The 11,105-nt window shown below is 43.4% G+C and overlaps 1 protein-coding gene and 1 long non-coding RNA gene across 2 annotated transcripts in view; both read left to right on the top strand.

Moving 5' to 3' along the window:
• Window positions 1-11,105, top strand: part of LOC109529648 (CUB and sushi domain-containing protein 3-like) — a 447,797-nt gene that overhangs the window by 253,334 nt on the left and 183,358 nt on the right. The window contains exons 35-37 of the mRNA XM_019893029.1: window positions 2,216-2,340; window positions 2,457-2,553; window positions 5,388-5,492. Of these exons, the coding sequence (XP_019748588.1) occupies window positions 2,216-2,340; window positions 2,457-2,553; window positions 5,388-5,492 (327 nt within the window). The remainder of the gene's footprint in view (window positions 1-2,215; window positions 2,341-2,456; window positions 2,554-5,387; window positions 5,493-11,105) is intronic.
• Window positions 7,166-11,105, top strand: part of LOC109529653 (uncharacterized) — a 13,952-nt gene continuing 10,012 nt past the window's right edge. Inside the window, exon 1 of the long non-coding RNA XR_002170872.1 lies at window positions 7,166-7,217. This is a non-coding gene — a long non-coding RNA (uncharacterized LOC109529653). The remainder of the gene's footprint in view (window positions 7,218-11,105) is intronic.

Below are 11,105 nucleotides of genomic sequence, written 5' to 3'. Positions count from 1 at the left end.
GGTGTGCGTCAAAGCGGGGTTAAACCCAATTTTTTTTTTTTTTTTTTTTTTTTTTTAAAGAATCTTTATTGAACAAGTCAAGATACAATTCTCAGTAAACAGAAAAGGCGCTAATCCAATCACCGAACGTGCACGGCCAGTCTCGACGTAAGGCCTTCTAGCTGGCCCTAGTACGCAGACGAGTCAGATCACGAGTCTGAGACGAGTGATCTGATTGGCTATTGCAACCTGACTGTGCCCGTTCACTTACAGCGCACAGGGGCCTGCTCTGTTTAATCTGGAGGCCCCGAGCAAGTTTAATTTACCTGGCAACACAAGCTCGCTGAAACATAATTGGTTAAAAACTGTACCATAATAAATAAGTGATTTATCGAGTGGCTTTCAATGTTATTTAAAATAACATTGAAAGCCACTCGACTAATTGGAAATAATATGACGTAAAGAATACAGAGAATAATTTTGTTTACATATTTATGAAAATAAAATAACAAATTAAATTTATGTTATTCTCAGAAAAGTAATTTAATACATTTACTTTTCTGAGAATGTTTAGGCCAGCAGTGAAGGCCTTGCTGGCCCTGACGGAACGCCACTGTGGAATGTACAGTCAAGGTGCAAGGTTGTGACATTGGTGCAAAGAAGGGATGAATAGATGTAAAGAAGGAATATGAGGAGTGAGGGAGGAAGAAAAAGGATGGACGATGAGGATGACATTTTGAAAGATCTACGGGTGGAAGACTATAACATGTAGGGAAGGGAAAAAACTCAACTAACCAACCAACTAACACTTTAAAGCAAACAACACTGCATACAATGTGCTGCAAATTGAGTAAAAAATAGTCATACAATAACAAAGATTGACAAATCAATAAAATAAAAACAGCAAACATCGTAAACACTGAAACATTGGAGATTATCTGAGTCAAAAGCCAGAGAGTAAAAATGTGTTGTTTTTTAAAAACGGACACAGAGGGGCTTGGGTAATGCTCAGCAGGATGTCATTCCAAAGAAGGCCAGGTACACTCTGAGGCTCTGTTTAGCCCTCGTACCTTTTGTAGTGTCTGATCCTCTGTCCCGAGGCACCGGGCAGGTGCAGACTTTAGAGCAGTAAATTGGGGTAAAACCATTTACAGTTCTGAAAACAAATAAAATAATTTGAAAATGAACTCTAAAATGTACAGGGAGCCATTGAAGGGCAGTTAGAATTGGTCCCTCCTACAAGCACCAGTTCAAAGGCAAGCAGCAGCATTTTGGACCAACTGTAGAAGCTTGAGGGAGGACTGGCTGACCCCAAAATAAAGTGCATGACAGTAATCCTGCTGAGATTTAACAAAGGCATGGATTAAAAAGTGCTGTTGACAAAAGAATTTTACCTTAGCCTGCTGCCTAATATGAAAAAAAAATGGATTTAAACACCAAATTAAAAATGCTGTCTAATTTAGAAAAAGGAGATGGCTCAATTTATCCCGGTCCTCTGGTGAATATGGGACAACCACAGTTTAACATCCTGCCCAACATCATAATCCAGTAATTCTGGCCCCTCAACATTGATTGACTGAAAATTTGCAAAGGCTTTCATAATTGTGGCATGCATTGAATTAAATAGGCACATATGTAGGTATTTATCAAATGGTATTGGTTTTTGATTGATTGGTTGTGTGAAATTTCAAATATAAGATTACAATAGTCATACTCAAGATTTGTGCATTTTTATTTTTTATTTTTTGTAAGGCTGAATATGTCAGTGTTAAGGCAGTGTATGGTTTGTAGTCTTACTCAAATGTACATTTTTATAATGACTGTGTTATTGTTTTTAGAGCATTTTCTTTCATTTTCATTATGAATATGTAAAATGATTCCCTGGGAAGACAAATAGCAGTCACATTTAAAAAAGGTGATTCATGCTTCCAGCAGGTGATAAACTTTCACGTTAAAGCTGAACTGTTTTTGCATGCGACAGCACATAATTTTGTGATGACACATAAACTTTGCTTGGCATTAAATAATGTGGGTAATGGTGTAAAATTCTGCTCAAAAACAGCCCAAAATAAAAGACAGCTTTCCATAACAACTAGTTCATTTTCTGTTCAGGTTTAATCATCTTACATTAAGATCATTCGTCATCTGATACTAGTGTTGGTTTAAATTCTCCCTTTAAGACCACCCCTCCTTCCAACAATTATGTCTCTGTCACTTTCTGTCTCACTGTTTTCAGTTCCCTGTGGAGGGGTGCTGACGGGCCGCAGAGGCACTATTCTCTCTCCAGGATACCCAGACCCATATGCCAACTACCTGAACTGTGCCTGGAAAATAACTGTTCCAGAGGGAGCTGGCATCCAAGTAAGACCCCCTTCCCCTATTTGATATTCATTTGACACTGTGTTTTGGATTAAGAAGCAAGGCCTTCCTTCTCTTATGAATAGTCGTTATGCCTGTACCATTTGCACCTCTTCTAGATTCAAGTTGTGACCTTTGCAACAGAGCACAATTGGGATTCTCTGGATTTTTTTGATGGAATCGATGGCAATTCTCCAAGGCTTGGTAGCTACTCAGGTAAAATAAATTCAAGTGAATGTTATATGGCATGTGGAATTGCAAGTCAGAGCCCACAAGTTCCTGGAGGTAGCACAAATATGCTGTTGGAGCAGATAACATTTCATGTGCTCTTTGAGCGCACTGTGTAAAACAATCAATTAACAAAAAAGAACGTAGTCCCCGACAAAATTATCGCACATCTTTAAAGAACCTCTTAAAGAATTCTCTGTCCCCAGTGTGGAATTGTAGTATTTCTCTGTAGCTCCTGCTAATGGCAATGGTGTTGTCCGGTTTGGGTGCAAACTGATAAGGAGGGGATCCCACAGATGCAGACATGGATGAAAAAAAAAAATGTACTTACAGAAAAATGCAAGACCGACAAAGTACAACAAAAGCCGCTGGCAAAAGAAAGACAGGATAAACAAAATAACATAAATCTCTTGCAGCCGGCAAGGTAAGAAATAAACGGAAAATCACTTGCAATGAATCCAATTATACGAACGAAAACAGCATGAACAATAATAAAACATAAATGATACTTACACGCGGGATCAAAAAGTACAAAGATGAACAAACCATGAACTGTGAACGTGACCAAGAGCGTGTACAAAATTCTAACACTTGGAATTTGTGGCGTGAGCAAGGCGAATAATCCAACAGGTGACTGCCAGCATTGATGTCCACCGATTCTAATGTGTGACAGGTGCTGTGCTGGAGGGAACGCCTTTAACTTCCACTTCCGCAAGGACTGAAATAAAAACAAACAGAAACATGACAGGTGCTCTTGGCTCAAGTTCTAATGGAAGAACACAGGCCGGTGTCTGAAGTTAGGGAATCGGCTTTTAATTGCAAAAGTGAAAATGATTTTCACCGTTACTGTTTATCAGAATTAAATTAATCAATGGGTAAATATATTTTTTAAGGGTGAGCTCTGTTGCTGCAGATCTAATTGCTCTCATTGTTATTGTAATTGTAATGTCATTGCTCTCATTGTAATGGGATTTGATCCGGCAAAAACATTTTGAACAGTTGGTCATCAGAGAAATATAAAGTTGTGTACTTTCATGCTTAATATTATCTTTAGTTTCCATCTGCGCCTTTCAAAATGGAAGTTCTCCCACATTAGACTTTTTTTCAACCAAATACTGACATACACTGTTGAAATTAAGAATGGACCCATTCTATTTCCAACATAGTTTATATTGTGTTTGTTTGTACACCACCAATACCATCACCACCACCCCCCAAAAAATGAATACAGTCAAACCTCGGTTTTCGAACGTCTCTGTTCTCGACCAAATAGATTTTCGACCAAAAATTTCGAGTTTTTTATGCCTCGGATTACGACCGGAAATCGGTTCTCGACCAAATTGAGCGTACTTGAATACGGCACTCAACTCCTCTCACCTTCCTTACATGAGGAATTGACGTTTCCTCAGGGAGCGTTCCATTGTGAGCAGACTTGTTCAATAAAGATTGAAAAAAAAAAAAAAGAGTCTCCAATGTGAGCAGACGTGTTCAACAAAGATTTTTTTTTTTTAATAAGCATCGTGTTTGTTAACATCTACACAAATCGGACTGTTATTTCTGTATTGTGTATCAGCCCCTAATCATGGCACCAGAGAAAGCAAGTGGTAGTCGTAAAGATGGTGAAAAAAAGAGGAAAATAATGCGCAAAACTATTGCATTTAACAAAGATTTGATAGCCAAATATGAATCAGGTGTACGTGTGTCTGTGTTGGCAAAGGAGTTTGGCTTGCCGAAATCGACGATGAGCCGCATCCTAAAAAAGAAAGACCCATCTTAAAGTCACTGATGTGGCTAAAAGATCTCGTGTGTTTAGCAAACAAAGATCACAAATATTAGAGGAAGTGGAGAAACTGTTGCTTATTTTCATAAATGAGAAACAGCGAGCAGGGGAAAGTCTTAGCCAAGATACGATTTGTGGCAAACCAAGACAATTGTATGGAGATTTGATGAAAAAGGATCCTAGCATTGCTCCTGAAGAGTTTGATATTAAAGCAAGCAGAGGATGGTTTGAAAAGTTTCGGAAAAGAAGTGATTCGTCATGGGGAGGCAGCCAGTTCAGACAAGGAAGCTGCTGAAAAGCTAAAAGTTGAGTTTGAAAATCTCATCAAGGCCAAAGGACTATCTTCCCCAGCAAACTTTTACTATGGACGAGACTGGACTTGTGTGGATAAAGCGGTTCAGAAAATGGATGGAGGGATGATACCTCGTACCGTAGCGTAGGGTTGCAGAGAGAGAGTCCATAGTTACAGCCATTACTTTAGGGTTTATTAGTTCAAGGTGTAAAATAATGTAATCTACAATTGCCACGATGAGAGAGAGAGAGATGTTACTTGAATGTTTATGTTACAATGTTAATGTTTATTTTAAAATTGGTAAAAATAAAACATATAAAATGTTTGTACAGTATTTTACATATTACCTGCTCTCTTATTACATCTGTATACAGTTTATGATGTAAAATAGTTTTAAAAAATGCTTTAAAAAAAGTTGTTTTCTAGACTTGGAACGGATTGAAATTTATTACTTTGATTATAATAGGAAACATGGTTTCGGTTTTCGAACAAATCGGTTTTCGAACAGCCTTCTGGAATGGGTTATGGTCAAAAACCAAGGTATGACTGTAAATTAATAAATATAAAGAAGGGAAAGAAAAGTCACCTTTTCTTCCTTTTCATGTTGAAAGTTGAAGACTCTGTAAAATCAGTTAACGGTTGTTTTTCCCTTGCAGCATGAGTAACAAGTGTCCATATGGTTTTGGTCTTTCTAAATAGGGAATGGAAATATGGAATGCTGAAACTTAAACTTTATCCTCCATAATACAGGCACGACGATTCCTCAACTACTGAACAGCACATCAAACAATCTCTACCTGACCTTTCAGTCTGACATCAGTGTCTCGGCTGCTGGCTTCCATTTGGAGTACACAGGTATGAGAAGAAACAACTTGTCTGCAACCTGTCATGTTGTTTGTCACTTGGCTCTTCTCTTGGAAAAGACAAATAAAAATGCAACAACTAATCTGAGTGACAATAGTGTAGTTGAATAAGTGAGGTACTCCATCTACTTCGGTTGGCCTTTTGGCGAAGCAGTTCTGAATCTATTTTCGAGTAAACCTTTAGAAATGATTGATAATGTTTTAGGTAGGGGCAGCACAACATGTCTTGGGTCACACAACTGCTCATAACCATAAGGTTCTGAATTAGAATTTTGGCCCTACTGTGCGGTGTTTGTATTTTCTTCCTGTGCTTGCGTGGATTGTCTTCAGGCACTTCCAGTAGTTTTTCCTTTTCCATTTTTCTCCGAAAATGTATGTCAGCATTGTGGAAGACCTTTGAATGGTTATTTATTTATATGTCTTGCAATGAGCTGGCTACCAGTCTAGACTACACCCTGCTTCTCACCTCAAATTCGACTGGGATCGACTCCAGCTCACTCACAACCTTAATGAGGACAATGCTATTGAAATGGATCGATTGATGTTTTAAAATTTTAAATCAGACAAGTAAAAAATAGTAAGTCTTGGACGGTGCTTTGAAACAATCAATCTCTGGAACTGTGAAGAGCTCCTTGGTATCGTGATCCGGAAGCAAACTGGCTCATCATTCCCAAATGACAATGACGGGTGGGTGCATATCATGAAGAATGTACATTTTGCTTATTTTAATACAAAAGACCATGTAATTTTCACAATGTGTTTACAAATACATTAAATATGGTAAGTGTTGAAAACGTGTGAAAAGACTGAAGCAACCCCAAAATGTTCTTGACAAGCATATGTTCTATGCAGCCTCACTAGTCTAAACATGACATTCTGATTAATATTGCGTGACAGTTGAGTTGAGTGTTAGAGTTAACGAGTAAAATCCACCCGTTTTTGTCCATCTTGCCACTTGCTGTCGACTAAAAATGACATCACAGTTGCTCATGGCTCAGGTCATGACCAATCATGGCTCAGCTTCAGAAAACAGGTCAGCCGTGATTGGTCGGTTGAAGATTTATTCTGCTGGTTTTAGTGTGCATAGTTCGTTTGATAGCGCCATCTGTATTTGTGGGAAGGATTCAGAAGTGGTGACCAGCATAAAGATTTTTGCCTGCCCTTGTTTTGATTCTTACAACGTGAAAGTCCTCAAGAATGTGTAGGTGTGTAACAGTGATCTTCTCTGGAGTCCATCACTGTCCATTGTGGTCAGATTTTGTTACTTCTTTGAGGTATCACCAAACCAGACCGTGATGAATGAACACAGCACTGGGTTGATGGGTATCAGTAATCTTCTCTGGAGTCATAACTGTCTGTTGTGGTCAGATTGTGCTCCTTCTTTGAGGTGGTAACAAACCAGATTGTGATGAATTAACACAGGACTGACTCAATGACTGCTGTTTAGAACTGCCTCAACAGCTCCTGTCGCATGCCTGGGCTTCCTCAGCAGGTGCAGGAAGTACATTCTCTGCTGGGCTAGTACAGTTGTGGCGAAGTTAGCTTCCTGAAGTGGATGATCATTGCTACAGTATTGAGTGTGTTCAGCTCCCAGTTGTTCTGCACCAGACTACCATCCTCTCCACTTCCTGTCTATATGCAGACTCATCACTGTTGTGAGTTACCTGACTGTGGTGTCATCTGCAAACTTCAGGAGTTTGACAGCTGGATACGTTGAGTTTAGGGTTTGGCATCAATAACCAAGAAGCAAGTGTGACCAGTCCTAACATTCTGGTCCTCCCGGGATCATTTGATGGCTAGTTCGCCGTGTGGAAGAAGCCCAAACAAAGAAGAACCAATAAAAAATGTTGTTGCGCACTAGTCGCCTCCGAAGCCACGGCACGGGTGCACGGCAGCCTGTTTGGGACCCGTTCCCATTGGCCGCTCATCTTCCAGTTGGCCCCAGCGCCCGTTCCTCACCAGGTGCCTGTGGCTGCAGCACCGAAGTGTGCTGGCCCCTTCTTGCCTAGTTGCCCAGCTCTGCTCAGTGGTGGGACCTTGCTGTGGTGGCAGTTGTGTTGGCCATCCTGCTATGTGGCCTCAGATGGTGCTTAGCAGCTGGATTAGGACTGGTGCAGAACTGTATGTCAAAATTGGGTGAGTATATCAAATGACAATTGAGCCACCAAGTTAACCTGGAACTAAAACAGTGAGTCAACACAAAAGTATAAATGGCCATCTAATATTTAGCTTCCAGAATACACAGCACACACATACAGACATGCATCTTATGGTAACATAGACTGCTTAGATTAGATACATTTTCCTTACGTGTCCCACAAATGCAGCTTTGTGTCATATACCGTATTTTCTGCACTATTAGGCGCACCTAAAAGCATTCAATTTTCTCAAAAGCCGACATTGTGTCTTATAATCTGATGGGCCTTATATATGGATCAGCATTCAGATTTCTTGGATATAGTATTTTAAATGTTCTGTAAAGCACTTTGTTAACAGCTGCAGCGGTTGTGAAAGCTCCCTTTAGCATTGACAAGGACCGAACAAAGACCAGGTGGGTAGTGGATCCCAAAAATTCAGACTCAGATAATGGTGATACAAAAATCTTTATTTTAGGAAAAACGAATGATCCACAAAGTCGAAACGGAAATCGCTGGCGACCAACAGCCAAGAAAGCCGACGGAGAATAAAAAGAGCTTGCAACCGCCAAGGTAATATTAGTTACTGAAAATCCACAAGACAAAATGACAAGAGTCCAAACACACGAACGTAAAACTAGTAAAAAATGACTTGACAAAAAAGACACTTACAAAACAAAATATATCCAGACAAAAGTGACTATGAGCAAGAACATGAGGTCTCGAAAATAGCACATGGGCATGAACAGCGAACAAGGTCGATAATCTGACAAAGAGACACAGTCTTGGCAGTCCTTAAATACGTAGGCGCTTAATTGGGAGACAAGACACAGATGAACTGCTGAAGGGTCACCCCCAACACTCCAGCTGGTGCTGAAAAACAAAAACAAAGCAGAGCAGAACATGACAGTACCCCCCATTCAATGGACACCTCCTGGTGGACTTCATGGCTTTGCCGGATGAGCTGAGTGGAAATCCTAGAAGGGGGACAGGTCCAGAATCCAGGAGCGGTGGACCCACTGATGCTTCCGGTTCCGGGTCGCTGCGCTGTGGTCGACCGGTCTACGTCCGGAGCGGTTTTTCTTACTTTTCTTGCTTTTTTTCCACATTTCTCACCTACACTCCGTGCTTTTCCGAGCTCCGCAGGCCCGCGTTACTTTAGCGCGGCTGTTCGAGCTATTAATCCCGCACTTTTCCCCCTTCGATTATCTTTTTTCATTCATTCGTTAGCCCCGGTGCTAACAGCGAGCGAGTGCTACAGCTAGCACCTTCAGCTAGCCCGGTGCTCATGGCGAGTGCTCCTAGCCGGTGCTAACGACATCAACACTGCACCTCCACCATATTTTTGGCTCAACTCAACTTAAGACTTACACCAAATATGACCACCTACACGAGGGAACAGCTGCTGCTTCTCAGAGACGTCCCGCTGCCGGTCCCCCCTCTCATCGTCGGGCTCCCCGACGCGATGTGCGTCCACAGTGCGCAACCGAACTCGGCGGTCATTTGGACCCGGCGTGCATTAGGACCCAGAGGAAAAAAAACAGACGGAGCAAAAACAAAAAGGGAGGACTCCGGGCAAGGCTGCAGCGCGAGGGCTGGAAACAGCGTGCACTACCAGCGATCATTCTCGCTAATGTCCGCTCGCTACGGAACAAGACTGACGAGCTCCAGCTTAAGGTGAACAGCTGCTACCAATACAGGCGCGCTTGCATCCTAGCGTTCACTGAGACCTGGCTCAGAAAGGATGACACCGACAGAGCCATGCACATCGATGGATTCGGGTCTCCCATCAGGCTGGACCGTGACGGAGACGCCACCGGTAAACAACATGGCGGTGGCGTGTGCCTCTATTTCAACACTCGCTGGTGCTCTACTGTCCACGTGAGGGAGAAACTGTGCACCCCAGACATCGAGCTCCTCGCTGTGTCCTGCCGTCCTTTCTACCTGCCCAGAGAATTTCCCCAACTCTTCTTCATCATCGTTTACATCCACCCCAGAGCCAAGCCCACCACGGCGACCGAACACATCAGATGCACCCTCAACAGACTGGAGCACCTTTCCCCCGACTCTCCCAAATTCATCATGGGAGATTTCAACCATTGCAACCCAGAGAAATCCCTCAAAGGCTTCAACCAGTACATCACATGCACCACCCGCCAGGGGAAAACGCTGGACAAGTGCTACGGCTCCATTCCTGATGCATACAAGCCCGCCATCCTCCCCCCCCTCGGCTCTGCTGATCACCACACCATCCTGCTCCTCCCTGCCTACCGACCGGCCATAAGGAGAGTTGAGAAGGTAACCAAAACCATCAAACAGTGGACGCAGGGGAGCATCACCACCCTCCAGGGGTGCCTAGAGTCCACGGATTGGTGCAACCTTCTCTCAACCTCCGACGACATCAATGTCCAGGTGGATATAGTCTCCTCATACATCCGCTTCTGTGAGGAAACCATCATCCCCTCCAAGACTGTCACCATCTTCCCCAACAACAAACCCTGGATCACCAAGGAGCTGAAGGAGATCATCAACAGGAAGAAGCGCATCTTCTTCTCGGGCACCGAGGACGAGAAAAAGGAGATCAACAGGGAGGTCAAGAGAGCCATCAAGATCGCCAAGCTGCAATACAAGCGCAAGGTGGAGGAGAAACTTAATGGCGGTAACCTCCGTGCAGCCTGGCAGGGCCTGAAGAAAATGGCAGCTGTGAACACCATCACCAGCACCGCCCCCACCGTCATCCCTGGGAGCAGCCCAGCCTCCCTCGCCAATGACCTCAACTCCTTCTACACCAGGTTCGAGACTGATAACTCCACGCAGCTCACCAACATCAGGTCCCACCTCCAGCCCGGCAACTCCACAATCACATTCCACACTGAGGACGTTGTGAGGGCCCTCAAGAGGACCAAGATCAACAGTGCACCAGGAGCCGACAACGTCAGTGGCCGGGTCCTCAAGTACTGCGCTGACCAGCTCGGGAGCGTCTTCCAGCTCTTATTCCAGTCCTCCATGAACACCGCCACCGTCCCTAAACTGTGGAAGCACTCCACCATTACCCCCATTCCCAAGAACAATAACCCCAAGACCCTGAACGACCTCCGCCCTGTGGCCCTCACCTCCCACGTGATGAAAGCCATGGAGAGGATTGTCAAGCAGCACATCCTCACAAAGACCAGCTCACGCCTCGACCCCCTCCAATTTGCATACCAGGCAGGCAAAGGTGTCAACGATGCCAAAGCCTTCATCATCGACACCATCCACAAACATCTGGAATTCCCCAACACCCTGGCCAGGCTTCTGTTTGCTGACTTCTCCTCTGCCTTCAACACCCTGCAGCCTCACATCCTTGCACAGAGGCTCAAGCAGAACTTCTCCTTGAACAACCAACTCATCCTCTGGATCCTAGACTTCCTCACACACCGTACACAGAGAGTCAGGATCAACAACAACCTGTCTGACCTCCTCGCCACCTC

The sequence above is a fragment of the Hippocampus comes genome, unplaced genomic scaffold (assembly GCF_001891065.2).
Source record: "Hippocampus comes isolate QL1 unplaced genomic scaffold, H_comes_QL1_v1.1 scaffold94, whole genome shotgun sequence".
NCBI lineage: Eukaryota > Metazoa > Chordata > Actinopteri > Syngnathiformes > Syngnathidae > Hippocampus > Hippocampus comes.
The sequence above is the reverse complement of the archived record's forward strand: the minus strand, read 5'-3'. Positions and strand labels throughout refer to the sequence as shown.